This window comes from Otolemur garnettii, unplaced genomic scaffold, assembly GCF_000181295.1.
Source record: "Otolemur garnettii isolate 467f Iridium unplaced genomic scaffold, OtoGar3 scaffold00034, whole genome shotgun sequence".
NCBI classification, from domain to species: domain Eukaryota; kingdom Metazoa; phylum Chordata; class Mammalia; order Primates; family Galagidae; genus Otolemur; species Otolemur garnettii.
In genome coordinates, this window is record NW_003852429.1 from 7,762,304 (window position 1) to 7,790,290 (window position 27,987).

A 27,987-nucleotide genomic window follows, 5' to 3' on the forward strand; every position below is an offset into this window, starting at 1 on the left:
GGAGTTCGAGACCAGCCTGAGCAAGAGGGAGACCCCATCTCTATTAAAAATAGAAAAAAAATACTAGCTGGGAGTTGTGGTAGGCACCTGTAGTCCCAGCTACTCAGGAGGCTGAGGCAGGAGGATCGCTTGAGCCCAGGAGTTTGAGGTTGCTGTGAGCTATGACAGCACAGCACTCTAGCGAGGGTAGCAGAGTGACACTGTCTAAAAATAAAAATAAGTAAATAAAAATGTAAAAAGAGTAAGATGAGATACAGCAAGGTGGCTGGCAGAGGGCAAGGGGAGAGTACGGTGGGGGTTACACACTGTGAAATGGTTTCATGGATGAGTCCTTTAGTATTTTGAGATTTGTATCAAAAGTATTTCTGTGGACTTTGGACAGAAACAGGATGTATTGCTGCTGTGCTTGTCGTCAGTAAACCTTATAGCTCCCAGTACGTGTCAGGCGACGTTTTAAGCACTGGGCCTGTATTAACTGCTCCAGTCTTCGTAGCAGCTTCTGAGTCTGATGTCCTTCTCTTCCCTTTGTGAAGACAGAGACACTGAAGCTCTTGTGGGTTAGTGACTAGCCCAGGTCTCAGGGCAGGGAAATGGCCCAGCACTCTTCGGCACTGCTGTGTCCCCAGAGCAGAGCAGCAGAACCCCGCCCAAGGCTACAGCAAGGTGCAGAGAGCACAGCCAGGGACCCAAAGCATTCTTAAAAGACTTTTTCTTTTTACACTTTTCACACATTCAAAAATTATAATTTTTAAAGTATAGAGAAGACAGCAAATTACCCACATCCTTTCTAGTTAGAATTAATAACTATTAGTGTTTCGACACATTTACTTCTTCTGTTTGTAGCTATGGTTACAGATGCGGCTAAACCACCTTGAGCCAGTGGCCTTCACTGTTCCCCTTGACCTCTCCCCAGAGGAAGCCGTCAGAATTCTGCTCCTTTCTGTGTGCAGGCTTACACATCCACGGAGCGCGTAGAATTGTGCTCTGGGTGTGTGCTTTTTGTTCACATAAGTACTCTCAGACTGTGTGTAATTCTGCATCTTTTTTTAACCCTACCCTATTTTTTTGGAGATATTTTTTAAATGCCCTGTAGTATTTTAAAGGTGCTACATTTCATTTACTGATTCCCTATTTGATAAGCATTCAGGTCATGTCAGTGTTTTGTTTGGATTTTGCCAAAACCAGCCTGCTGCTGTGGCTGTGTTTGTTTACACCTCCGATACAAGTCTGGGGCGTTTCTCATGCCATCTCCAGAAATGGAAGGTTTTCTGCTGCCATCTGAGATAAACCCCTTCGTTCTCTTGTACACTTAATAATTAGCATCCTGAGGACCATCTAAGAAGTGGCCCAGTTCTTTGATTCAGAATGTGGATGCTCTTGAGCTTTTCTGTGTTAATTTGGAGTATTTTGAAGAAAAGCGGGTTGAAACTTGGAAGGTGATCACTGTGTACTTACAGAGACTTACACTGCTTCGTGAGTTCCAGAAAAGTTTCTAATGCTTATTCCATGTGGGCAAGGGGAGAAAGGGAAGAGGTAAGACATGGGGGTGGCATTAAAGTCACTCCGTTCACTGTTGACTGTGTATGTGAGGCAGAGGGCAGGCCTCTGCCTCACTCCGATAGAGTTAGCCTAGTAGTGGAATCACCTCTGTTAGAGCAAAGAATGACCCAAGTACCTAAATTGATTCCATTCTATTATATGGTAGCTTGTGATTCGGAGGGTGTGAAGGCCCAGCCAGCTTCTTCCTCGGGGACCCCTCCCATAACCAGAAAGGCAATACTCAGCTAGAACAGGGGCTTCTGAGAATTTTTTCAAAATAATAACCCCTGAATCATGCAAGCGTTATAAGAGGATGACTACGTGTCTGTTTCCAGGTAGTGTTTATTTATTTTTAGAGACAGGGTCTCACTCTGCTGCCCAGGCCAGGGTGCGTAGCCCGAGCGATCATTGCTCACTGCAGCCTCCAACTCCTGAGCTTACGTGATCCTCCCACCTCAGCCTCTCAAGTAGGATTATAGATGCATGCCACTGCTAACTTCTACTTTTTTCGTAGGATCAGGGTCTCTCTGTGTTGCTCAGCTGGTCTTGAACTCCACGGCTCAAGTGATCCTCCTGCCTCAGCCTCCTGAAGTGCTGGAATTACAGACAGGAGCCGTTGGGCCCAAGCCTAGGCAGCATGTGTAAAAGTAGCTTGGGGCACCTTCATTATGGAGGAAGGACCTAATACATCAAACCAAAGCATGTTTTGTTTCGTTTAAAAGGGAAAAAAAAAAAAAAAAAAAACTTCACCTACCTTTAGCTCTTTTGTGTGGTTTCTTCCAGAAAACACAGCAAGATTCATTCTATCAGGAGCCTTGCGACACAGCCCACAGAACTGAACTCAGAAGTGCCAAAACAGGTCAGTGCTGGGCATTAGTGCGGTGACCGATTTTTTCCAGGCTCCTCTACTGAGCACCGGGCTCTAGAGGGTGCTTTTTGGTTCCTCCCACCTCACCTGGAGGGATTTCATAGATAAGAATGGTTGTACACTTTGATCTTGGTGGCTACACAGAGCTCTGAGCTTGGGGGCCCAGGCATGTGTCCTGTCTCCAGCTGACTCCCGATCTTCCATTCTGTGCTCTGTGCCACGGAGAACTCAGCTTGCAGTGGGTCCATCCATGAGAGCCAGGAGAGTGAGCTCAGCCCCCCAGCTGAACAGGGGGTCCACTTGTGTGTGTGTGTGTGGAGGGGGGGTCCTGTGTCAACTGCTGGGCGTAGTAGCTCTTACTTGGTGCTGAGGTCAGAAGCCTTCCCTGGCACCGAACAGGGCAGCGAGTTCCCAGGGCTTGTGTTACAGGGCACTGACCACAGCTGGCAACAAGAGGCTTTATCACTCTTGTTCTGAGGGTGACGAGAGCTGGTTTTATTTGGAGCTGTCCCTGGGTCAGTTTTCAGGGTTTTCCCTAACAGAGAATGAGAACCTTGTTGGGGGAAAACATGAAGGCAGTGTCATCATGTGAATCCAAAAAGGGCCCTTCTCCAGCCAGGCTGCCCTAAGAAGTTTTTTGTCGCCTTTCTGAAGGCCATTGCACCTGCCTTCAGGGGTCCTGGTGTGTTTTCCTTCTATGCCTCCCCTCCCTAGGGAGGCCCCACGCGAGCTGGAAGGGCTGTAAGTCTGGAAACCCAATATGAGGCTCTGGGTCCTAGAAAGCAGAGATAGAGGCTAACTTGTGCGGCCGGGGCTCAGTGTTGTCAGCTTCCACACCCCAAAAGAACCCTCTGGATCATAGCCAAATGTGCCTCTTTGAGTGCTGGCTTATTGTCAGAGTGCTGTGACTGACCCTGGGGAGGGCAGCTTATCTGGCAGTCATTTCAGCCACTCGGAGCTTAAGATGCTGTTACCCAGCCTCTGACCTCTCTCTGTTGTTTGGCCTCCCTCTCCCCTCCCTCCCTCCCTCCCCTCATTTCCTTCATCTTCGCCTCACCCCTCCCCACCCAGTCTCCACAGAGCACCAGCCTTAGGTTTGGAGAAGGGGCCGAATCTCCCGGTGGCCAGAGCTGCCAGCAAGGAAAGGAACTGAATGTTTCGGAGTCGGGACCGCGTCACAGCCCCACTCTGAAGAAGAGCCCCTCAGGTGACCAGCAGGCGGATGGAGCCGTCACGGCACCGGCAGAGGAAGAGGAGGAGGCCGCTAAGGACAGGACCCAGCAGAGTAAACGGCAGCCCCCGCAGCCAGGCACAGGTCCAGCATCCCGGGCTGCCAGGGGCAGCAGCACTTCCATCCCTTTCATTGACTGCAGTGACGTAGATAGTGAACACGACCTGCTCAGAGAGCAGGCGTCCCGGTCTCGGTCCCAAACAAATGACAATTATGAGGGTGATTTGACCAGTGGCGTTTATCTGCTCTCCAGGGAGGAGAGGCGCATAGAGGCTAGGCGTAGGGCTTCTCCTCACTCTGCAAAGTCCTCCCAGCCTCCTTCCACAGAATTCCTTGATGACGATTCAGCAGACATAACCTTTGACATGAGCGGGAGCCCTAGACTCCCGAGACATAGCTCTCTGATAGATGAGATGTTCAGGGCCTCAGCTGGCCACAGCCCCCTGGCCACCCCATTATCCCCCAGCAGCAGAAGTTCAAGTCCAAACATGAGTTGGGACAGAACTGGGTCTCAAGGCTATATTTCTGAAAATGGACATGACTATAGGGAGAGGGGTATGGGGGGAGATGTTCTCCCAAGCCAGGGTCTTCCTTATGAAAACTGCTCCCCCATCTTGCAAAGGCCATACTTACGGAGTCTTCCCAGTAGATACAACGAGTCAGAGACAGATCCACTCATCCTTAGCCAGGTAGCAGCAACCCCGGAGGCCACTGATAGGCTAGACGGCCTCGGAAGGGACGTGGCTGCTTCTCAAGGCAGAACGCTGGCTAACGGCACCCCTCTCTCAGGTACCCCCACAAAGATTCCCGGCACACAGTCCATATGTGGCAGTGGCATGGCAGACCAGCCGGCCCCCCTGCAGATGACCGAGGGCTCCACCAGCAGTGGGACCGAGTCCAGTGACTCAGACTCTGAAATGGTGGACCCCAGGCACCAGCCCCTCGTGTTTAGAAACCCTGGCGTGCTGAGCTCCCCTGCGCTGGTGAGAAGTCAGGTCTCCTTGCAGGGCCTACCTTTGAGTGAGAGGCCCGAGGAGGATGAGTGAAGAGGCAGGTCTTCAGCTATGAGCAGCCTGGGGTCACAACTCCAGAGTTTCAGTTGAGATGATCTGTCTTAGTGATTCATTCATTGTTAGTCAACATTTGTAAGAGGAAATTTTGAACAAGTACCTGTTTGCATAGTCTGGCTGACTTGCAAAATCTCTAAGAAAAACAAAACTTTACATAAGCATCTTGCTTTGCAGAAAAGGTGGTTGCCAGGAGCTTATTTTCTTGATTGAAGGCTAGGAAGAATCTTTATTATGAATCCGATGCTGTGCCGAGTGTTACATGCACATGGCAGTCTTCATGTATGTTCAATTATTGGTTGAGCATGTATCGCCGAGATCACAAGAAAGGGGGTGGTTTCCCTTTCCCCCTTCTTTAAGAGGAAAGCTGCTGTTCTATGCCTCATAAAGAGGAGTTGACAAAATTCAAGGCCAAATATAAATTAATGGCTAGTTGAGATCGTGGTGGTGAAATCTTAGTTAAGAATAATGAATGTCTTAGTGGGAGGAATTAGGGGTTATTTCTGCTTTCCAGGCTTTATGTGAACTATTAGAAAGGTCGTTAGACCCTTCTGAGCTGTAATTTTCTTGGGATTGCTGGCTTGGTTTGGGTTTGCATTGGTGGAGATAATCACACTGTTTAGTTGTGTTTTAAGAAGTCATAGTTCTTCCTCTCAGAATCTCCTGGTGAAATACAGAGATGCTATTGAGTGGGTCTGCAGGGAAAAGCAACGGCTCACAGTAGGCTCTGTGGTCACCAGTAGGTGAGCAAGGTAAATGTCTGCTTTTGAATCACACACCGTAAAGAATGACCGTCCTCCAGAGTGTCACTGCCCTTGGCTGGTTCACATGCACATACTTAGCACTCACGCTCTTGGAAACGGTGACACTCAGAAATGTTTCTCTGAGCAGAAAAAAGAAAGTTGTAAGTAGCGAGAGGTTTGACTTCTTTTTAAATCTTGCCCACTGATGTCAGTGCCTTTAGCCAGCATTCCTGCATTTTAGATCAAAGAGCCTGGTTTTAACTTACATCGTTTCTCTGCCTTAGTCGCCCATTGGAATAACTAGAGACATTTTAAAAATTAGAGATTTTGATCTAATTGGTCATAAGTGCCGGTTGGGTCCCCCCAGCTGGTTCTTGGGGCACCCTGGGTCACTTTCTGACCAGACTTCCTTGCCTTCTAGAATCTAGTGAAATATTAGCTAAATTTTTGGCTTGCTTGAAGAGTACGAAAAGCATAGCCCATGAAATGCTTTTTCTTAATGCCTGTTGTTGATACTTTATGGTTTTAGGTACTTTTTCTTTAAAGATATATTGTAGTATAAAATTTTCAGATCCTGAGTGACTATAAAGTTATTAGAAAGAGTTGCAATGAAGACATACCCCTGACGCGTGCTATGCCAGTGGCCTTACCGCCCTCATCGCGTGACTTTATCACGGGGGAGGAGCTAAACATTTTTAGGAAACTGGGTGGGAGTTGGCAGCAGTCTGTACAACAGAGAAGCTCTCCTTGTGGTTCACATATGATTATCTGTCCACATGAATGTTGAGAAGTCGGCTTTAAAGGTTCTGAACGTTTAATCCATTTTTATACAGACTTGTTTTGTTTAATTTTCCTAATCATTTGCTTCAGTGCATGATTGAATCAAACTAAATGTTGGATAGTTTGAAAGTTGTTCATTGAGGTAGTCTGTTTACATGTTGGTTTAGATTTATATATTGAACAGAATCACAGAATTTTAACCCTAGAAGGACCTTTAGAGATTATCCAGGCACACCTTCATTTTCTGGGGGAGAAAACTTGTTCTGATGAAGTTAAGTGACTTTTCATTCTGATATAGATACTTACTGCATGATGACGCTGAAACTGTATCCTTGTCCAGATTTCACCTTTTTAGGCTCTGTGATATCTTGGTGCAATAGGATCTTTTTTGATTCAGTATTTTAATTTTGGAAAGTCTTATATGGATTAATAATTAAAATCAGATGTGGAGACTAGAGATTTCGTAGACCTTGCTTAGACAATTACAGGCCATAATCGGCAGGGGAGAACCACTGCTTTTTATATTGTAGAGTTTTGCAGTTATAACACATGTTTGCATATTCTGTTTGGACTTAGAAAAAGATGTCAATCTACTATATGAAGGTTTAATCAAGTATGAGTTAAGCAGAGTCATACTCATACTTTGGAATCCTGTGGTTTATTTGTATAAGTGGTTTGTCAAATGAATTGTCTTTTTACCTCCAATTATATAGCAATCTGTAGTGACATACAAATGAGCCATAAATATTAACCCACCAGCACGTCATATGAATTACCAAGTATAAACCTCTGAAGCAGATCATGCTCCAGTAACTACTTTCTTTTGCTTTTCCCTCCAGAAATGATTTTATCTAAATCGTTTTAGAACTCAGTTGATCAATGGTGGCCTACTCAGTTCTGTATTGACAGAATTTTCCACTTTTAAGAGTTGCTTGCCAAGTTTTCCTCCCATTGTTTCTACACCAGCCAAGCAACTCAATTTCTGGTTATTGGCCAGTATTTATGAGAGCAGCAAACCTGGTGTAGCTAATGGCTTAAAACAGGGGAGGTCCAGTTTGTTCAAAGGCCACATAGGCTGATGTGCTGAGAATATTCTCTACTTGCCTCTAAGGGACTTGTCCTGGCCTAAATAAAGATTCTCTAACCTGAGTCCCGAAGTAAAATTAAGCATTCCCTGAGCCTGGTCGAGCAAGTTTGCTGAGATGATGTGGTTTCGCCTCTGAAATGAACAAATTCTACCATCTCACCCCCATGCCCTCTGACTTATGGGGGACTCCAGTCCCCACATCATTATAGGCCTGCACAGACAATCTCACCGTGTGGCTTAAGATGGGCACACGTTTACATGAAGTTGTACATAAGTTGAACTATTCATCACACTCCCCGAGGATGGGGGTGGGGGGAGTGTGATGAATAGGTAGCAGAGATTAGAGACTGGTGAATTCCTTCAAGAAATCCAGGCCTCTAGGCTCTCCGATACCAGCCTGCGTAAGACAAACTCTTTATAAAGTCATTTTAAAACCACTCTCAGTTACTCGGCGGCCTCCTTGCATTGATGTCTTCTGTTGGACATTATTTTAAAATATGTCAATTGTAGGCCCCTTTGTGGTTGCTGTTGCAGAAATTCTTGTAGCATGAAGAAATGCATTTAATGAGTTCCAGAACTTAAAATGAATTGCTTCAGTCCCTTTAACAGTCATCTGTATGCCATTGACGCTGTTTTATTAGACAGGCATTTAATTAGAGGAAGTCTGCGGGCCAGATTCTTTCCTACATGTGTGATTCATATTTGCAAATTTCTCACAGATTTATCTCACCAAATTGTGCTGCACGGCCTGCACTGAACATGTGAATTATCCTGATTTTATTCTCAAGAACTTCTTTGAAGATTCAAACCAAGCAATACTGAAAAAGCTAGACCTGAACAACTCTAAACTGTAACATGAGCCTCTCTAGATTTCCACTAAGTGTACAAAATTCCATCTGACCTGACTATGTGTCAGAAACTTGACTTCAGATTAGCCTGCAAATTATTTGATTGTGTTGTCAAGCAATTTCTAAAGGAAGAAATATATTTAAATATTAAACTGTCATTTTAAATGTTGTGCAGACTGTTGTCAGTGGGCATACAGATCCTTTTTCTTATCCATAATCAGTGTTCACATGTTTTTAATCAACTTTTTCCACTTAAGATATTATTTCAGATTTCAGTACAGGAGTTTGGTGGAACTCTAGCCATCAGCAAGCGATTAGGTTACAGGTAGACACAGCCCTAAATTAAGAAATCAGGGGCTTTCAGATTTATTTTGATGTTTCAGATTTATTTTGAATTTATTTGCTTCTATCTCAGTCTCTTCTCTTCACCTGGGCCCTTATTCTAATTAGTTGGAATCTTAACTCTTGAGAGGTACATTTCCCAGAATGGCTCTCTGCCCTTGTGATATACAAACATTCCTCTGGTGGTTGTGAGCTTAGTTACCTGAGGCTAGCCTTCATCAAGTTTCATGTTATGAATCTATTCTGTTGCTGCTGAATCCAACTGTAAAAGAGTCTTTCTAGGCATTCCCTGTAACAGAGCACATTGCTTTGAACCTTAAAGAGGTGAACATTTCAAAATAACTCATTGCTGGTAGCTGTCTGCTGAGTTTCGTACTGAGCCAGGCTAGCAGAGTTTTTCGTAACCTATAAGACCCCTGGAAGGGAAGGTAGTGTTGAATGAACTTCTGAAGAAATTTACTCTAGTGAAAGAATTTACTGGTGCTGGGTTGTTGGTTTTTTTCCCTTGTTAGTTTAATTCCATCTGTTTTTGCTTAATTGAGTGGAACTTAATATAGGGAAACGGGGTCTCTAGAGAACAAATGTGCATTACCTCTAACACCAGTTGCTGGGATTTCAAATGAAGCCGTGACTTTTACACCAAGATTAGCAGGCCACTTAATAGAGCAATTTTCTTTTTATTAAAACAAAAATACTAACAAAAAGCAAAAAAGAAAAAAAAGTCATGATGATTTGGCTTGGAGTTGTAGACATCAAAGATCAAAAGTGGCCTGACTGCCACCTATTCGGGTAGATGACAAGGTCTGCTTGTCATCTCTTTGAGTAACCTCAGGAGATTTCTGAGTGTTCCCCGATGAGCAAAGGCTGCAGATGCTGCTGTGTATGCTGCGTATGTGTTTTAGAGGAGCACGGTGGAATTGTGTTTTGGAGAAAGGTCTTGCTTCATAAAACAGCACACCTCTCCAGAGTAAACCACAGACAGAACCTCTAGCACAAGGAACATTTTTTTTTCTAGTAAAAGTAATTAATCATCCTGGTAGAAGCTAGAGAATTAGAAAATCATTTTTTCCTGAAAGCTGCAAAAATTGAGTAGACTCCAAATTGCTTAGGGTGATTTCAGCATGGATTGGCCGCGTGATGGGGATTTCACCGTGGTATCCCCTGGAAACGGAACCCTCAGCCTCCTCTTGGCCTCTGACATTTGGTTGTAACTTGAAGGAGCAGCAGCTCATCTGCTTCCTGTGAGCTCTGGATCACATTACTAAGATTCGTCTTGGGGTGGCTTTCTGCTTGAAAGTGGGGAGGATCACAAATCAACTGTTGACATAGGATATCCGATCTACAGGAGTCATTTTGAGCCAGCTCAAAAGGTCAGCTCCGCAAGGCGAGGGCTGCTCCTGTGGTTGTGGAACTCAGTGCTGCAAGAGGCTGTAGCCTGCTGCCAGGGCCCGGCGCAGCGATTTCAGAATATCGAGGAGTAGTTAGAAATCACTACAAAATGCAAAAGCACACAAGCCAGGGGAGCGGAGCCCTGGGGGAGGCTGGGGGTTGTGTAGTAAAGCACTGAACAGTGATGAGCTCTGCTTTGGGGTGGGAGGTGCAGCTGGCAGGGTGCTGGGAATGCTGAATAGTGAGTTCGCTTACTGTGAATCTGGGTGTCAGCTGGCCCTCACGTGGGAAACGATAGAAAGGGCACTCAGGAGCCTGCAGCGGTGTGGTGACTGGACTCTCCTTACCCACAGATGACCTCTCCTGGCTCATGCAACCAAGCTAACAACTCCTTTTTCCTGGGCCTCCAAGTTCTTTTGTAAGAAGTAAAGCCTTTATCCCTCTGCCTGCCAGTGCGTTAGAGGTAGACCAGAGACAGGTCTTAGACACCAACACACACTAACCGCTCTCTTCAGAAGCACCCGGGACGGCTGATGGGTTAATCCCCTTCTCTTTCCCCCTTTCTGCCTTGGAAAGTTGTCATGAAAACCTGACTAACCAAAGCTCACAAGCTTGGCCTATATTATTAATCCAATTCCTTTCTTTTCTCTCTCTGTGTGTATTTAATACTCTAGATAATGTTCTATTAAAAAAATTTCTAATACACTTAATTCATTTTAAAAGAGAAAAGGCTGGGGACTTCATTCTCATTTTTGTCATTTGTTTAATGAATCTGAGAGAACATCTTTCTGTTGTTCCATTGTATGCGGTGTTTGTCAGCATGTACCTATCTAGAAGGGAAAGCTTTGTTTTCAGCGTTCTGTCTTTATCCTCAAAGCATGGTATATCTTCTGTTCCCTGCATTGTTGGAGCACTGTCTGATGTCTTTTTTTTTTTTTTTAACACTGCTGAATACCAGTTTGTACTTGGAATACCTGTCACCCCTGTGATACAGTGATCCTGTTATTACAACTAAACGCTTTCACGCGGAAGCATCGTAGCTGGTCACCCTGAGTGGTGCCATATGTCACTAAGGTGGGACAGTGAATAGAGGACTTTGCTTTCCTGATGTCACAGTTTGAACAGTGCGAGGGGCCGGGGGTTCGGGGGGCGGGGGGAACTTAGAAGCGAGCAGGATCACTGTAGCTGGGGGGAGAGGTCTCATTGAAACAGAGAGCATCTGTGATAGTTGCTTGCAAGCAGGGGAGCCCAGACAGTGCCACCAAGGGATTTGCTGTCATGTTTTCAACGGGAATATCCATTTAAATGTGGATCAAAACCTTTACGTAGATCATACCTAGAAGAGAATGGAGCTGTGGGTTCGTTTTGTTGGGAGGGCCACAGAGGGGGGCAGGTATAGAGAAAGCCTCATTTAGCTTTTCACAGCCAACAGTCTGGTTGTCATGTTGATGGACACCCCAAAATGCAGGCTCTCACAGATTCTGTCTGATTTCACCTTCTCTCCACTGCCGAAGAGTGCAGTACCTCAATAAAGCATGGGTTTATACCACTGGGAAGATTGCTGGCTTCTCCAATAACAATGAGCTTGGTGATTCTTCTACGCACGGAAGGCCAAACTCATGTCACAGTGTATGCACAGTATTAATATCTCTTGTTAACCCAAACTGAAGAGGCTTTCACTTGTCCTAACAGGTATCTTGCTGTAAAAACTGTCCATTGTAACTGTTCTTTCCCTCTGATGGCGGAAGCTTTGTCCTGAGTACAAGATGGTATTTTTCATTGGTATGAAGCACCACGTTCCTCAACCCAAACACTGCTGCCATCCCCACCGTCACCACCATGTTCAACCAGGGGAGCTTGTCCTTTACCTCCCCCCCGAGTAAGAACTCGCCAGTGCATTCACTGCCATTTTCCCATTAGTGCATTTCTCTCTTTATTTCTCTGCGAGTTGCATCACTGCTGCTTTTCTGAATTGCTCAATCATGAACCGCAAAGTCGATGCTTAGCTGCTTATTAAACCTTTTCTTAAAGGAACTGGGTGTAAGAAGCACATAGACGTTATCCTCCACAACCTAAGGTATCAAGAAGAGGACAACACCACTAAGACTGGTAATCCTATAAGCAGCTTTTTCTTGTGGAACCTTATAATTTCAATAAAATACTGCCAGCTTTTTACCCTACTTCTAATGGGCGGGGACCCAGCTTAGACATCAGACTACAGTAAGCCCTGCCTGTTCAGGAGACTACCTGGTAGGCGTCATAATGCTGCTGGGTTTTTTTGATCACTGGCTTTCAAATGCAGGTGATCTCTACAGAGATTCCATTGCATTCTCTTAGAGACTGTGGATTTAAATAGACCCTTTTAAAAAAACAGACATCTCTAATATATTTCCTGCACGTGCCTTTGGGGCACATTCTGGGTACATAGAGATAAAATACCAAATAACAGGAGATAGGTCTTGATAGATAAGTGACATCTAGAAGCTTGCAAAATAAATAATTTCATTGGAGGGAATATTGAAGAAAAGGTATAGATACTTTTCTATAACTGTACTTTTTAAAGTTTTGAAAAGAGGAATTGAGAAAGAGATCAATATTCTTATTTTTATCAATACTCTCATAATATCATAATAACCTATCTAGTTAAAAAATGGAGACCAACTTTCTGGCCAGTTTAAAAATCAGGAGAAGTCAAATTAAGGGTTGGAGATGCCGTTTTTATTACTTGAGAGTAGACTGGAAACTTACTTTTGTTTTCCCTGAATTGCGTGAATTTGTGCTTAAGCTTTTCGCACATGCAGAGGAGGCAGGTGGGTGTGACGCAGCTTGTGCCCAGTCAGGGAGAGAGGCACAGGCCTGTGTCACACCCAGTGCTCTCCAGCAGAGGTGCTAGAGAAATACTACAGTCTGAGTGATGCTGTGGATCCAGCTTCCCTGGAGCGACCAGGAGGGAAGAATGATGAATGTATTTTAAATTAAAAAGACAGAACAGCTCAGACAGTTTCTGGGCTGGGTGATAAATTGAAATCCATAAATATAGCTGTGCTAATTTGAAGTTCCATAATTGTTTGTGCCATGAGAATGTGTATATTTAAAAGGATTTTAAAAAGCGATTACTAGAAATACCTCCCTTGAGAGCAGTATTAGCCAAGGGGCATTTCCAGTCCATGAGGGTGACATAAACTCAGACTTCTTTATATAAATTAATGGTGGGGGGGTTATAAATAACTGGGAAGAGGTAAGGATTTGAGAGTTATTAGCCTGAAATATAACTGAATGCTTTAAAAAAAAAAGGCAGGGCAATTTTTAGAAAGAGAAAATACAATTTTTAGTACATTAAAAGCTTCCAGGCTTTCAGGGTATAACCAATTTTTTCTAATCTCTTTAAATGCTTTTCTACCTATTGCCTTAATATTAGGTGCTTCCTTATAGGGCCTCCCAAAATTATTTACCTAGAGCTCCCCGATGAAAGAAATTACTTTGGGTTAATTTGTCGTAGAGAAAAAAGCAATAGAAATACCAAGATATTAACAATTTCATTGAGTAGCAGTGAATGTCAGTCACAGTTTCATCTCCCCATTGCTTGGGACTGTGCCTTCAAAGCAGGTGACAGGCAGTAAGGTGGGAGCAGCTTTATAAAACTGTATAAATCAAATTTGGCACATTTTATCTAATGGCCGAACCACGTTTCTTTACTGTTCTGTAAAATGGACTACATCACTGAAAATTGACTCGAGGTAGTTCTGTGACTTTGGACACAGGCTTTCTGTAGACATGGCCCTTCACACCTGCTGGTGTGGACACCAGTTTGTACAGACAGTTGCTACGTACTCTGGCTCAGGGTCACAGGAGAGTTTTGATTACTCATCAAGCTGCCAAATTCTAATTGCCCTTGTCAACATAGTTCATCGGTTGCTAAATTGTAAATGAGCTCTACATATTCTGGTTGGAATCATGTCCCCTATACATTTTCAAAGCCTTGAGTAGTTTCACTCACAAAGAAGGACGAAGGCCTCTTCTCCAGGGATGCAACTCAAATTAGCAAAACGGAACTTCAGACTTTCGAACCTTTCCCCTCCTCAGAATTACAGATAGAGTTCTAGACCAAACAGGGTGATATTTATAGATTTATTGGTCTTACTGTTGGGATACATTCAACTGCCCTTCGTTTCATTTCTTTTTCTTTTCTTTTTTTTTTTTTTTTTTTTGAGACAGAGTCTCAGTCTGTTGCCTGGCACCATCTTCACTTACTGCAACCTCAAACTCCAGGGCTCAAGCCATCCTCCTGCCTCAGCCTCCCAAGTAGCTGGGACTACAGGTGCCTGCCACTGTGCCCAACTAGTTTTTCTATTTTTAGTAAAGCTGAGGTCTTTCTCTTGCTCAGACTGATTTCAAACTCCTGAGCTCAAGCAGTCCACCTGCTTCAGCCTCCCAGAGTGCTGAGTGCTAATTACAGGCCTGAGCCAATGCGCCTGGCCTCACTGCCCTCTCTTTTGCCCCGTGAATGTACACAACCACCAGCTGCGGTAGCCTCTTGGGGAAAGGAAACTGACTGCCCTGCCCTGGTCTTCCTCCGAGCATAGCAGGCATCCAGCACGTGGACACATCTTTAGGATATAGGCCTAGAGTGCAGCCAGCATCCTGTGGGCTGATGCTGCACTGTCCCCAGCTTTCCCTGGGCACGTGGGGGACTGTGACGTTCCCACTCAGCCCTCTGTATTCTGCATCCTGTCTCTGATGTGGTCCCACAGAGATTCTTCCAAATCTAAATGACTCTCTCTTCTAAACTGTCTTTTTGGTGGAGGTTGGGGGGCCACCTCTCCGGGAACCATAGTCTGTCACCTCATTCTTTCAGCCTGCTCTGTCTCCTAAATACTGTAAGCGCTGCTAGGGGGATTCAGTAAGGGTGGTAGCTTCTGACCTTGTGAGGGTGGAACTTGCCATATGGAGCTTGTGCACCCTGTCCCCGTCCCGAAGGTGGCAATTTACCCCCCCTTGTCACTTCCTCATGCCCAGGCTCCTCCATGATAGCCACCTAACTCCTTATTCTTGCCTCCAACTCTCTCAGTGATGAGGTGAACACCCTTTCTCTGTCCCTCATCCCTGCAAGGTCAAGGCCCAGCATGCTATCACTTGTAACTGCCTCATGGGAGCTGAAGGTAAGCCCCCAAATTTTGCCAGATTACAGTGGACAAATAAAAAGTGACTCTCAAATAGCAATTCACAAATGCATGAAATGTTTTGATCTCTAGACAGACTGCCAGAATTCCTCTTTTCTAATTCCTATTTGTAGTGATAAACTTTTCCTTTTTGTGATTTTTTTTTAAAGAGAATAGTATAGCCCTTTGAAACAATTACGGTTCTAATTCATTGTCACTATTTTCTATTTGACAAGTTCCAACTCTTTCTCAATTATTGTATTCAGTTGTGCACTAGTGTCAATAAAATTGACATTTTGTGAAGCAATTTCTGGCCTTTTTCTCTGGGGTTCTCTGGGGTCTGGTGGTGTGTGGGGTGAATGGGGTCTTTGATACAGGGCTTCATTTTAGTGAGGTATATGGAAAAAAGTGAGGATTTCAAAGTAGAGGGATTTTCAAAACTCAAACTTACTGAATCTGCTTTTTCCTCACATTTTCTAATCTTGTTATTCAAAGATCATTCTACTGACCAGTCATCAGTGGGCAGGATATCTGCTTTTTGTTGTTCTCTGGATGTGGTGGCTTTTCCCCACCCTGTGTTGGTGACACAGCTAACTGGTCAGCTTGGGACCAGGGTGGGGGCTGGCAGTGGTTTCTCTACGGTTCCTTCATACTGGGTTGGAATTCACTGCCTCTGCCCCTGCCCCTCCATCCTAAGCTGTTGTATCTTTAAAACGCATGTGAATGACTCCGGAGGGTGAGAATAGATATCAAGAAAATGGGGGTTCTCCTGGAAAACTGCCCTTGACCTTTCTCTTGGAGATCCTTAACTGTGTGCCGTAGCAGTGAGCCTGCAACTGTGTACTGAAAATGGAGGAAGCACTGATTGTCTTTCCTTGTGATGGTAACAGGTGGGACTGCAGGTCACTTTAACTCTGTTTACCTAATATTAGCTCTAGCGTGTCTGCGTTGAGATCATAAATGTGTTAGATAAAAACACTTAGGTTAGAAGTATGTTATCAAATGTCCCATTTCACTTCAACGGATCAAGGTATAGACATTTGTAAAATAATTGACAAGGAGCATCCTGGGCACATCTTCTCCCTGGGGTGACTCATAATGGGTAATATGTACATTTTCGTGTTATTTCACATAGTATCCATTTTCAAGGACTGATTACGTAACCTGTCATTTTTGACTCATAAGGAAAATTTTGATAATGCAATGAACTCGGCTTTGCATTTTTGGGTGATCACCTTTGCCTGTAATGTGACACTAGTGTTTCTGTCCCAAACAGTGACAGACATGGAAGGACATCACCAGGTATAACAAGCTTCTGTTCTTTGTAGCATGGGAGGTAGTCGCTTGACCTTTCTGTTAGCTGTGACCCACTGTCACAAGACGTAGCGTGTCCTCAGTACAGCAGTTGCTTAGATGCCTGTTAGTATAGCTGTGTTCTCTAATCATCCCTCATGTCTCGTTGTGATTTAGATACTGTGTTGCTCCCGAGTAATTCTTAGAAGCAAAGGCAGTAGCTGGGAGATGAAAATACTATTTTGGGATACACTATGCTTCTAAGCTGTTCTCATTTTCAAAAGCAAAGTTCTCCATCTTATCCTCAGTTACATAACTGAGGCTGTGCTGAATTATTCATAACTTCAGTCTTTAACATCAAGGCAGCTTCAACTTGGGGAGAAAATGAGAAAATAATGAATTGAACTCAATTTGCCAGAGGGTAGACAAAGTTCTAAAGGTTTGAAAAGGTGAACATCGTGGATAGAAATCAGAGCCCGGAAAAAAATTACTTTCTCTTTTCTTTAAAATTTCTCATCCCCAAACAGGCTCCCTGACTGGTAGCCCTCACCTTTCAGAGCTGTCCGTCACTTCCCAGGGAGGAGCTGCCCCCGCCACCGTGACCTTGTCCCCCAACCTGAGCCCTGACACCAAGCAGGCATCTCCCTTGATCAGCCCGCTGCTCAGCGACCAGGCCTGCCCGCGGACGGAGGACGAGGAGGAGGGCCGCAGAAAGGTGCCGGGCGGGGGGCCATGCCTGCGTGTACCTATGTGTGCGAGGTTTTCAATTGTAGTAAAATACACAGTGTAAAAGTGACTGTTTTAGCCATTTTCAAGTGTCCCTGCAGTTCACTGGCATTAAGTGCATCCACATTCTTGTGCCACCATCCCCCCACATACCTCCAGAACATACTCATTTTCCCAAACAGAAACGCCGCACTTGTTAAACACTAACTCCCCTCACCAGGCCTTGAACTTGCCTGCTGAGGTGCCTGAGACAGGTGGAATCATGTGGCATTTGTCTACCTGCGACTGGCTTAGTCCGCCCAGCTGAGCATCCTCAAGGCCCACCCATGTTCTAACGTGGGTCAGGCTCATTTCCTTTTTAAAGCTGAGTGATGCTCCAGGCAGCGCCTGTGGCTCAGAGGAGTAGGGTGCCAGCTCCATATGCCTGAGGTGATGGGTTCATAACCCAGCCCTGGCCAAAAATAGGAAAAAAAAAATGCTGAGTGATGCTCCTTTGTGCATCAAGTGTCAGTGGACAGTTTCGAGTTGTTCCTGCCTTTTGGGCGCTGTAAGCACAGTGTATAGGTGTTTGCTCAAACCTCTGCTGTCAGTTCTGTTATGTGCACACCCCGAGGGGGAATCAGGTGGGCTCCTAGGGAAGTGGGCAGGATGGCAGGCCACAGGGGATGTCCTGGTACTTACTGTTTCAAGAGAGAGCAAAAGCCAAAGGCCAGCCAGCTCTGCTGGGGTGCCGGCTGCTGACCTAACACACAGGCTTTAGGGAACTGAGAGCTCATGTCCCTTTAGATCCGGCCACCTGTCTTCCTACAAAGTCACTTTGATTTCACAAACACCAACAGGGCCACTGGTCAGCAGCTTGACGGAGGACCTTTGTGAGTTTCCTGGGGACTGTATCCCTCTAACATTTTCCTGATTTGCTGATGGTGATGTTTACACAAAAAGAAGAGTTCCTGAATTATATTCTCCTCCTGGAAATCTGATCTTTTGTGTGTGAGTGTGTGTGTGACAGAGTCTCACTCTGTCACTCTGGGTGGAGTGCCATGGTATCATGACTCACAGCAACCTCAAACTCTGAGGCTCATGTAATCCTTTTGCCTCAGCCTCCAGAGTAGCTGGGACTACAGGTCCCACCACCATGCCCAACTAGTTTTTTTTTCTGTTTTTAGTAGCAACAGTGTCTCGCTCTTTGCTCAGGCTGGTCTCGAACTCCTGAGCTCAAAGGATCCTCCGGCCTTAGCCTCCCAGAAGGCTGGGATTACAGGTGTGAGCTACCACACCCGGCCTGGACATTCTTCTTTTTTCCTCTAACACAAAAAGGAGAATAATAAGACTACATGAAAAGGAGAATAAATAAGACTTTTTTTAGCCTTGAGGCCCCTAACAAAAGATCTTAAGTGGGTAATAGATCACTTTAATTCGGACATTCTTAGAGACTTGAAAATGATTATTGTGCCTTGGGTTTTTGGATGGATTTTGCAGAGATTCCCGACTGACAAAGCGTACTTCATCGCTAAGGAAGTAGCCACCACCGAGCGAACATATCTGAAGGATCTGGAAGTCATCACTTCAGTATGTGCACTATTTCCCCTAAAGCATTAAATTACATAATTTATCTCAACTAATACTCTGCTTTACGAGAGAAGCTGGATTTAATTAAATGTTGAGTTCTCTGACTTCAGTTGAAAGGATTTTGATCCTGGGGTAAAGAATTTAAATGCCAATGATATATTCAATTTGGGATATGCTCTGTAAAAAATTCTGTAACTGTGATTTTAAGTGCAGAGGAAGGAAGTTCCCGAGGTGGGGAAAATTAAAATTAAACATTTTACTGTCCACGTGCACCTACCCAGAACATTTGCCTGTTGACAAATGTTAACTACTTACCTTTTTTGAGGGAAACCCCAGAGGTGAACAGGGGCCTCATTTTATCTTTGATAATAAATTGAGTCATGTCAGCACAGTCTGCCAGAAGAATGCCTTTTATGATTTTAATCACTCTTGTTCAGTCTTGGTAACAAATTTAGGCCACTGCAGATGTGCTTCTGACCTCTGGCTTCTGGGAATTAGCCAGTTGGGAGAGAAATTGGAATCACTGAGTTTCTGTTCCTCCTGGGATGTGTATTGTGTTTGGCCCTCAGCAGGTGGAACCTGATCCTAACCCACCTCAATGACAGGAATGAGCGTGTGGAAAGGCAGCTGCTGTATCCCCCGGGTTTGGCCACCTTCGCACTCAGTGTGTTAACAGGAGAGATGGGCATTCTTACAGGAATGAAGCAGCGGATAGTCAGGTGTCCTGTATTAGTGATTATCCAGTGAGTTAGCCAGCAGGAGGTTTGGGTTCTAATAGTTGTTCATGTAAGAGATTTGTCCTGGCTTAAATAATCAATGGGTCACAAGTTTCAGAAAGCAATGATATGGAAATGGACACTTCTCAGGCTACTTCCAGGAAGGACGGGGCAGGCAGTAAGAAGGCCTGGGCCCTCTGTGTCCCTGAGATGCTAACCTAGCAGTAAAACTCCGCCGTCAGTCACACATGGCTGTGGCATTCCTTCTGAAAAATTGCAGACAGTCTTCATTAGTCTTTATACCTCTAAGTGTGTTCTCTCTTTATTTCCAGTGGTTTCAGAGCGCAGTGAGCAAAGAGGATGCTATGCCAGAAACATTGAAATGTCTCATATTCCCAAATTTTGAACCTTTGCACAAATTTCATACCAATTTTCTCAAGGAAATTGAGCAGCGACTTGCCCTGTGGTGAGTACAGTCGTATTTCACAGTTCTTTCTCTTTCTTCTTCTCTTTCTAATATTATTTTTATGTTGTGCCTAAAAACAGCAGGCAGGAGCAAAAATGAAAGGAAAAACAGGCTTAAGACAGGTCAGCCTTCAAAAGATTTTCAGTTAAGTTGTGCGTGTATTTAGATGTCATTGTCAACAAGATGCATTCCACAGGATCATACGATTATCACAATATAAAGATAGTAGTTACTTTTGAAGGGCCATGGAGGGGTTGTAGTGAGTAGCTAGTTGCAGGGGTGGCCAACCTGTAGCCCATTGGCCACATGCTGATTTTGTGAGGACTTTTTTGCTTATCTGTGGTGTTGGATATCAGGAACTGATATCTATCTACACAGACCTCTTTTTGCCAATCAGCTTTCCTTAGTGTTTGTGTATTTAATGTGTGGCCCAAGGCAACTCTTCTTAGCCCAACCAGCATCCAGCAGAGAGGAAAAAAAGTTTGGACACCCTTGGTAGAGGCATGTGATGACTTAAAGGGATGTGGGAGTATTTCACCAGTGCTGGCCTTGTAGTCGTTCGTGAAGTACATGAATGATTTGTTACGTTTTCTGTTTTATATTTCACAGTGTTTAAAAAGTGCTTGAAAAATTTGGAGCCCGACACAACACACACTGCATCACATATACACATGTGCTTTTACCTGGGTTTATCATAAGGATCTATTTAATGTGTGAGATTCCATTTGAACAAATACATTCGATGCAGACGTCAGAATTAAAATGTCCATTAATAGCAGACTGGTTAAAATAATGTTCAGTCTCTCCATTAAGTACCAAATAAGACTTCATCTGGGAGAAGGAGGAGGAGGCTCAAAAAACATGAAAAAAACTTTGTGTGCTCTAGAATGCAACAGCTGATACACTCTTACCTAAAATAGAAACTTTAACAAAAAATTCTTACAATCTTTTTTAGAGACAGTTTTATGCAGGCGGACATATGAGAAGTTGATTGTCTGTTAAACATGGATTTGAAAAATGCCAGGAAAAAATAGCAAAAGGTTCTACTGTGTTTTTGGCAGAAATAGAACCCAGTCAATGGCTTATCCTCACCTCAGGGGAGAATCTGGTGTAAAGTGGTGTCGGGCATTTAGTAACAAGAGGTTGTCATACCTTGGGTGCTCTCAAACTGTGGCATTCGAGTTGCAGGTTAACTGCTGAGCTCAGCTGCTCCCCGCCTGGTGAGCCAGTGTGCCAGGGCCAGCGGGAGCCCTCTGATCCCCCTGAGTAGTGTCAGGCTTTGGACATTTCTTTATACCTGGAGGATAATTCGTGTGCAATTCACCTTCCCTTGAGAAAAAAGAACCTTCCTAAGAGGCCCCAGGAGGGAGAGCACAGCCAGAATTGATACATAATAGGTACAAAGTCAGCCTCCCTGGAAATGGGAAATAATCAAAAATGCCAACTTAGCTGGCAAGAGTCTTGGTATTATATATATAAGAGAAATACCACTTTTCAAAATGAAAAATAAAAATCCTACAAAATCTTTAACTTCCCAAACTCATCTGGAAGCTTTTCGCTTGTGTTCCTTTCTGCCTCTGTCCTGCAGAGCTGAATGCCGCCCTCGCCACTGTCTTCACCACGGGTCAAAGACCTCCTGGCTCTGCAGAACCCATTTAACCATTTGTGTTCTGGGCGTGGACACAGTCTTGAACAAATCTTCCTGTAGGTCAGAGCAGCTTGAGCTGGTGTCACTATAGCACTTTCAGTCCCTGTGGCAGTGGATTTAAATAACCTTGGCCATGTCATCAGTTTGCAGGAATCTGATGCATCATGGTGGCTTCAGCCGGCTCCCCGGCTGGAGGGCGCCACCCGAGAGAGATTTAGTGAACTGTCTGCTATGTCTCCTTTTAGGAATAAATGCCATACTTGTGGACTTTTCTGTCACCATAAATCTTTGACATCTGGCCCTTATCAGTGAAAGAATATCTGACTGCTTAGAAAGCAGCTGACGTCATTTGATTCCCAGAGGGTTTTCAGTGGCGTATCTTCCAAAGAGCCATCATTGTACCTGTGTTTTATAGGAAGATCCCAGAAACATGTAAAAGACTCAGAGCTAGAGAGAGAGCAGTGAGCAAGCAGCGTGACCTACATAGCCCTGCCACGGTGCACCCACACCAACAGATGACCTTTGTCAGGTGTCAGTGGAAAGGGCTGATTCCAAGTTCATTCCTCAAGTGTGATGAGGAAGACCCAGGGCTGCAGAGATTCCAAGGAAAAGGCTGAGTAGGAATGAGTTCAGTGTGAGCCAACAGACCAGCACGGAGAGAAACTGTGTCCCTCTGCATCAGCAGCCACAGCTCTGCTGGCTTATTAAAATCACCTGGAACCTTTAAAAAATCTTGGTAACCAGGCAGAACCTCAGACAAGTTATATCAGAATCTCTGAGAGTTAGTAGGTATTTTCTAAAGCTTCCCAGTGACTCCAAAGCATAGCCAAGGTCAAGAGCCTTTGCCCTAATCTACCTCCTTAGAAAGAGCCCAGACCGTGGACGCAGCCAGCCCCATCCAACGTCAGGGCTCTTCTGAGTTTCATGTTGAAATGGGAGGATGAGGATCATGCTATTAAAAAAAACAAGGTGATTAGAGGAAATTGGCCTGGGAGAGAAAATACTAGAAAACATGATGGCCCTCTTTAAATATCTACCATCCGTCCTGCAGTTAACATCTTCTAAAGTCATATCAGAAGACAAAATTGAAACAAAAGACTGACTTTCCAAAGCAGCAGACTGGCCGAATACAGAGAACGAGTTCCTAGGACTGAGTGCAGCAGAGCAGAGGGAAGCTTCTAGGACTGAGTGCAGCAGAGCAGAGGGACGCTTCTCTGCCTCCGACAGAGGCTGGCCATCCGTTTCCACAAGGGATTTATCTGTAGCAAAACCCCAAACTTGGTAGCACATCAGGGTCACTAGAGCTCAGGAGCAGGGGTGGCGGGGGTGGGGGGTGGGGGGTTGAGAAATGCAGATTTCCAGGCCCCATCCAGCCCTTTTGAATCAGAACTTTGGGGGTGAGATCCAGAAGTTTAAGTTTTTAAAGTCCTTCTTGGCATGGCTGTAGTGAGTACCTTTTCTGACCAACGTAAAATTCTACGATTCTTGGGTTTGCATGTCACAGACTGGTCATAATTCTTGTCTCTTCATAAGCGTGGAATAAAGGACTATATCAGTGAGTGGGTAGGTGAGTGTGGGAGCTGTGCCCATGAGGGACGGTGCTATTGGAGGCAGGAGGGTCAGGGCCTCATGTAGAGGCAGGTGCCATGTCCAGGGAGCCCGGGCTGCACTGCCAGTCTACACTGGAGAACACGTGAGCTATTAGCACATGAGTGGAGTGGGTCAAAGGAGGTCACACTGACCGCTGATTGACACACCTGTGCATGTGTCACACTGACTGCTGACACCTGGTACACATGTCACACTGACTGCTGACTGACACACCTGTGCACTTGTCATACTGACCACTAACTGACACCTGGTATGCATCTCACACTGACCGACACACCTGTGCACATGTCACACTGACCACTGACTTGACACCTGTACACATGTCACACTGACCACTGACTTGACACCTGGTACACATGTCACACTGACCACTGACCCACACACCTGTGTATGTGTCACAGTGACCACTGACTTGACACTTGGTATACATGTCACACTGACCACTGACCGACACACCTGTGTGCCAGTCACACTGACCGCTGACCGACACCTGTGTGCATGTCACACTGACCGCTGACCGACACACTTGTGCACATGTCACACTGACCGCTGACCAACACCTGTGTGCATGTCACACTGACTGCTGACCGACACACCTGTGCACGTGTCACATTGACCACTAACCGACACCTGTGTGCATGTCACACTGACCGCTGACCAACACACCTGTGCATGTGTCACACTGACCACTGACCGACACACCATGTGCGCATGTCACACTGACCACTGACCGACACACTATGCGTGTGTCACACTGACTGCTGACCAACACACCATGTGCACGTGTCACACTGACCACTGACCGACACACCTGTGCATGTGTCACACTGACCACTGACCGACACCTGTGCGCGTGTCACACTGACCGGCACACCTGTGCGCGTGTCACGCTGACTGGCACACCATGTGCACGTGTCACGCTGACCGCTGACCGACACCATGTGCGCGTGTCACGCCCACCGCTGACCGGCACACCATGTGCGCATGTCACACTGACCACTGACCAGCACACCATGTGCGTGTGTATTATATGTGTGTGTACACTTGTTTTTCCATTTTGTCTGAGAAACACAATTTGGCTCAGGTCGACTGGGATGCATGAGACCCGAGTTGGCCTTCCTGCCCCCGGGGTCTGTGTTCAGCTGTCAGCACCAGGTTGAGCCCATTTTCCTCATCTGTACAAGGCGGATTGGAGCTCACTTCCTAGGGCTGTTATGCAAAGTAAATGAGACAATATTTGTAAAGGGCTTAGTGTGCTACCATGCGCAAGAAAAGGAGGAGGCGAGCCTGATCTATTTAAAAATTCAATTTATTTATTTAAAGAGACAGGGTCTTGCTCTGTTTCCCAGGCTAGAGTGCAGTGTGGTGCAATCAAAGTTCATTGCAGCCTCAAAATCCTGGGCTAAAGTGATCCTCACACCTCAGCCCCCCAAATAGCAGAACTACAGGCGTATGCCACTATGCCTGGCTAATTTTTTAATTTTTTGTAGAGACAGGGTCTGACTATGTTGCCCAGACTGGTCTCAAATTCCTGGACACAAGAGTTCCTCCCAGCCTTGCAGAGTACTGAAATTATAGGTATGAGCCATCTAAACTGGTCTGATTTTTTTTAACTATATTTTTAATTATGAAATAATTTTACCTGTAATTCCAGCAACTCAGGAGGCTGAGATAGGAGGATCACGTGAAGCCAGGAGCTCAAGACCAGCCTAGTCAACATAGTGGGACACCTGTCTCTAGAAAAATTATTTTAACTAACCTGGCACAGTAGTATGCACCTATAGTCCCAGGTACTCAGGAGGCTGAGGCAGGAGTGTCACTTGAGCCCAGGAGTTCAAAGCAGCAGTGAGCTATGGTTGCATCACTGCACTCCAGCCAGGGTGACAAAGCAAGATCTTATCTCTAAATATATATATATATTTAGAGATTTTTTAATTATATATAAATTTATATATAATTTTAGAGTTAGAGAAAAGTGGCCTCGACAGTAGTGTTCCTCTACATTCCTCACCCATCTCCTTCCCCTACAGTTAACATCTCACATCACTGGGGCAGATTCTTCAAAACTAAGAAACCAACGTTGGCATTTTACTATTAACTGAGCCCCAGATTTTATTCAGTGATAGTTTTCAAATTACTGTTGCAAATGTCAATAAAGCTAAAGTTTACTACACACAAAATTTCCCCCAGTGTTTGGTCCGCAAGTGATCCGAGAGCATGATTTCCCCTTAGCAGGCCTGCGCTGGGTCACAATGCTTTTCCATCAACAGTGGGAAATTACAGGGCAGAAAAGGGACCTGGAATGGTTAGGCTGAACCCAGGTTCAATAAACACACCTGCTCCTATCCAAATGTCACCTTCTCCTAAGTCAACACACCTGTGAGGGGAGGATGGCCACCCAAGGCCTATTTCACACTGGCAAAGCCCAAGTTACCTTGTTACTTCAAAAACAAGGAAACTGGTTTGGTGAGTTCTGAAGACTTGAAGAGTGCTTTTCCTTCTGAAAGCAAGAACGTTTACTCAGCTGTTCAGTGCATTCAGAGAAAGCCACTTACAACCTCTGGCAGGTCTCCCAGAGGCTAGGCCTGCGGTGATGGGTAGATGCAGCTGATAGCTGCCCAGTGACTCCTCAGAGAGGGACTGCAGCCTATGTGGTGCGGGCATCCCTGGCAGATACCACAGCACACAGAACTCAGCTTACATACAAACCACAAGGAAGCTGGGAGACAGAGAGCTATCGTGCAGAGAGGCTTCTGGAAACAGCCATGGGACACAAGCTATTTTCAAAAAGGAACAGCTGCTTATTCTAGACCCTGAGGCAGGGTCATGTGAGGAGCAGTGCAGGAGTGTGGTCAGCAGGACTAGAGGGGCTGGGTGCTGAGATGTCACTGAGCGGTCAGCACTCAGCAGGACAAGAAGGCAAGAGAGGGAGGCCAACCAGTCCGGAGAATGGGAGAGAAGTGAGAGAAGCCAGTGTGATGAGAGAAGAGGAGCTTGCCCTGGGCACAGTGATCAGGGTCAGCAGTGAGGGCTGCAGACAATCGGAAATGTGTGTCCCAGCTCAGGAAAGAAGCCAGGCACGGAGGGAAGAGTTGGAAGCTATCCACAAGAAATCAGATCTTTGAGGATAAGAACGTTCAGAGGAAAAGAGCCATGAGGACAGAATCTTCTTGAACATATGTCAATTATGGCAACTTTCTTTCCATAAATGTAGATTATTTGGCAGCTCAAGAGCCAGCAAAGGAAGCAGAAGAAACCACCAGAGAGTTGAAAAAAGAATGAACGAACAGGGGTGGAGAGTACAGAGGAGGGTAGGGCTTGGAGGATGTGACCAGGAGGGAAAGATAGTTTGGGGAAGGTCCTTTTGGGTGTGAGAGAGGAAGTCCCACAGGGGTGAGAGATACCAGGAGGGCGTCCCTGAGGGACTAGAGGGGCCCTAGGGCAGAGAGGAGGCTCTTTCAGGGATGGGACACCTCATAGGCTACCACTGGGAATCTCACGGGTGGAGCATTGCTTCTGTGTGATACTCAGAGGCTGAAGCAGAGTGGAGATGATGGAATGGGTCCGAAAACCATTTTACTCCCTGAGAAAGTGGAGCACCCTTATAATGGCATCCGTGGACCATCACTGAACAAAAATGAATAAAGTATTTTTCTCTTCATTCTATCAGCACTTTGAAGTCTCAAGCCTTTGCACTAAGAATCATTAAAAGAAAAATCATAAGGCTTCCTCAAAACATCAAATTAAATAGAATTATCAGGCAATTCAACAATTCCGCTCCTAGGCGTGTACCCAGAAATCTTCAAGGACTCAGATCCTTGTCTATCCACATTCGTGGCAGTGTCATCCACAGTGTCAGAGGAGGGGATAGCCCAGATGTCCACTGACACGGGAAAGGTGAACAAAAGGTGGTACACGCACAATGGAGTGTAACAGCCTTGAAAAGGAAGGAGATTCTGGCGCATGCTGTAAACTGGGTGAACCCTACGGGCATTATGCCATGGTACCCCCTATGACCTGAAAAGATAGAGTCAGACCCCCACTTAGATGTAGTTAATTGGTAATTTATTTTACCTGCCACAGGGGCTGCTGCTTCAAGAGGCAGTCAGCACCCAAGTAGGGGGGTGGGTTGCCTTTTATAGGTTTTGTGCAAGCAGATTACAGAAGCGAAGTGTGGCGGGTTAAGGGGGGTTATAGCTCGGGTAGTCATGGATACAGCAGTGGTTACAGTAATGTAACAATGATTAATACAGCTCTGGTTGACCAGGGATGCGTCTTTTATCACAATGGTTATGGTTACACAATAGTAATTAATCAAGTCTCAGTGAGTTTTCCACCATTGTTCATCTACTGAGAACTTGGGGGTTTTGTGAAACTTGGGACTTTTCTTCCTTGTTCTGAAGCTTGTTCTTGGCAACCCTGGGGGAAGGAGGGGGCCTGGGAACATGGCTGGGAAGGCCAATAGGGCAGGGGAATGGGAGAAGGCAGGGGGACCTGGGGGGACCAGGAGCTTACAACAATGCTGAGTGAAGTAGGCCAGCCACAAACGGCAGACACTGTATGACTCCACTTCCATGAGGGAGCTGATCAGATTCAGAGACAGAAAGTAGGGTGGTGTTTGCCTGAATCTGGGGGGACGGGGGGAAGAACAGGGAGCTAGTGTCCAATGGGGACAGAGTTCCAGTTTGGGAAGATGAAAAAGCCCTGGTGATAGATGGTGATGGTGGTGACCCAACAACATAAATGCATTTAGTGCCCCTGAATCGTGCACTTGAAAATGGTTCAAATGATAGATTTTATGTCATGTATGTTTTACCACAATTTCTGTAGAAATAAAATCACAGGGAATCCAGTGCAGGACAAGGCAAGAGGCTTCCCAACAGTGTGCTTTGTTCACGATGGCCA

The 27,987-nt window shown here is 45.4% G+C and overlaps 1 protein-coding gene across 2 annotated transcripts in view; it reads left to right on the forward strand.

Moving 5' to 3' along the window:
* FARP1 (FERM, ARH/RhoGEF and pleckstrin domain protein 1) overlaps nucleotides 1-27,987 on the forward strand; it is a 281,209-nt gene that overhangs the window by 218,986 nt on the left and 34,236 nt on the right. For both annotated transcript variants that reach the window (XM_003789589.3, XM_023513086.1), the window contains exons 12-16: nucleotides 2,323-2,398; nucleotides 3,479-3,722; nucleotides 16,874-17,061; nucleotides 18,552-18,641; nucleotides 19,690-19,823. In XM_003789589.3, the coding sequence (XP_003789637.1) occupies nucleotides 2,323-2,398; nucleotides 3,479-3,722; nucleotides 16,874-17,061; nucleotides 18,552-18,641; nucleotides 19,690-19,823 (732 nt within the window). The remainder of the gene's footprint in view (nucleotides 1-2,322; nucleotides 2,399-3,478; nucleotides 3,723-16,873; nucleotides 17,062-18,551; nucleotides 18,642-19,689; nucleotides 19,824-27,987) is intronic.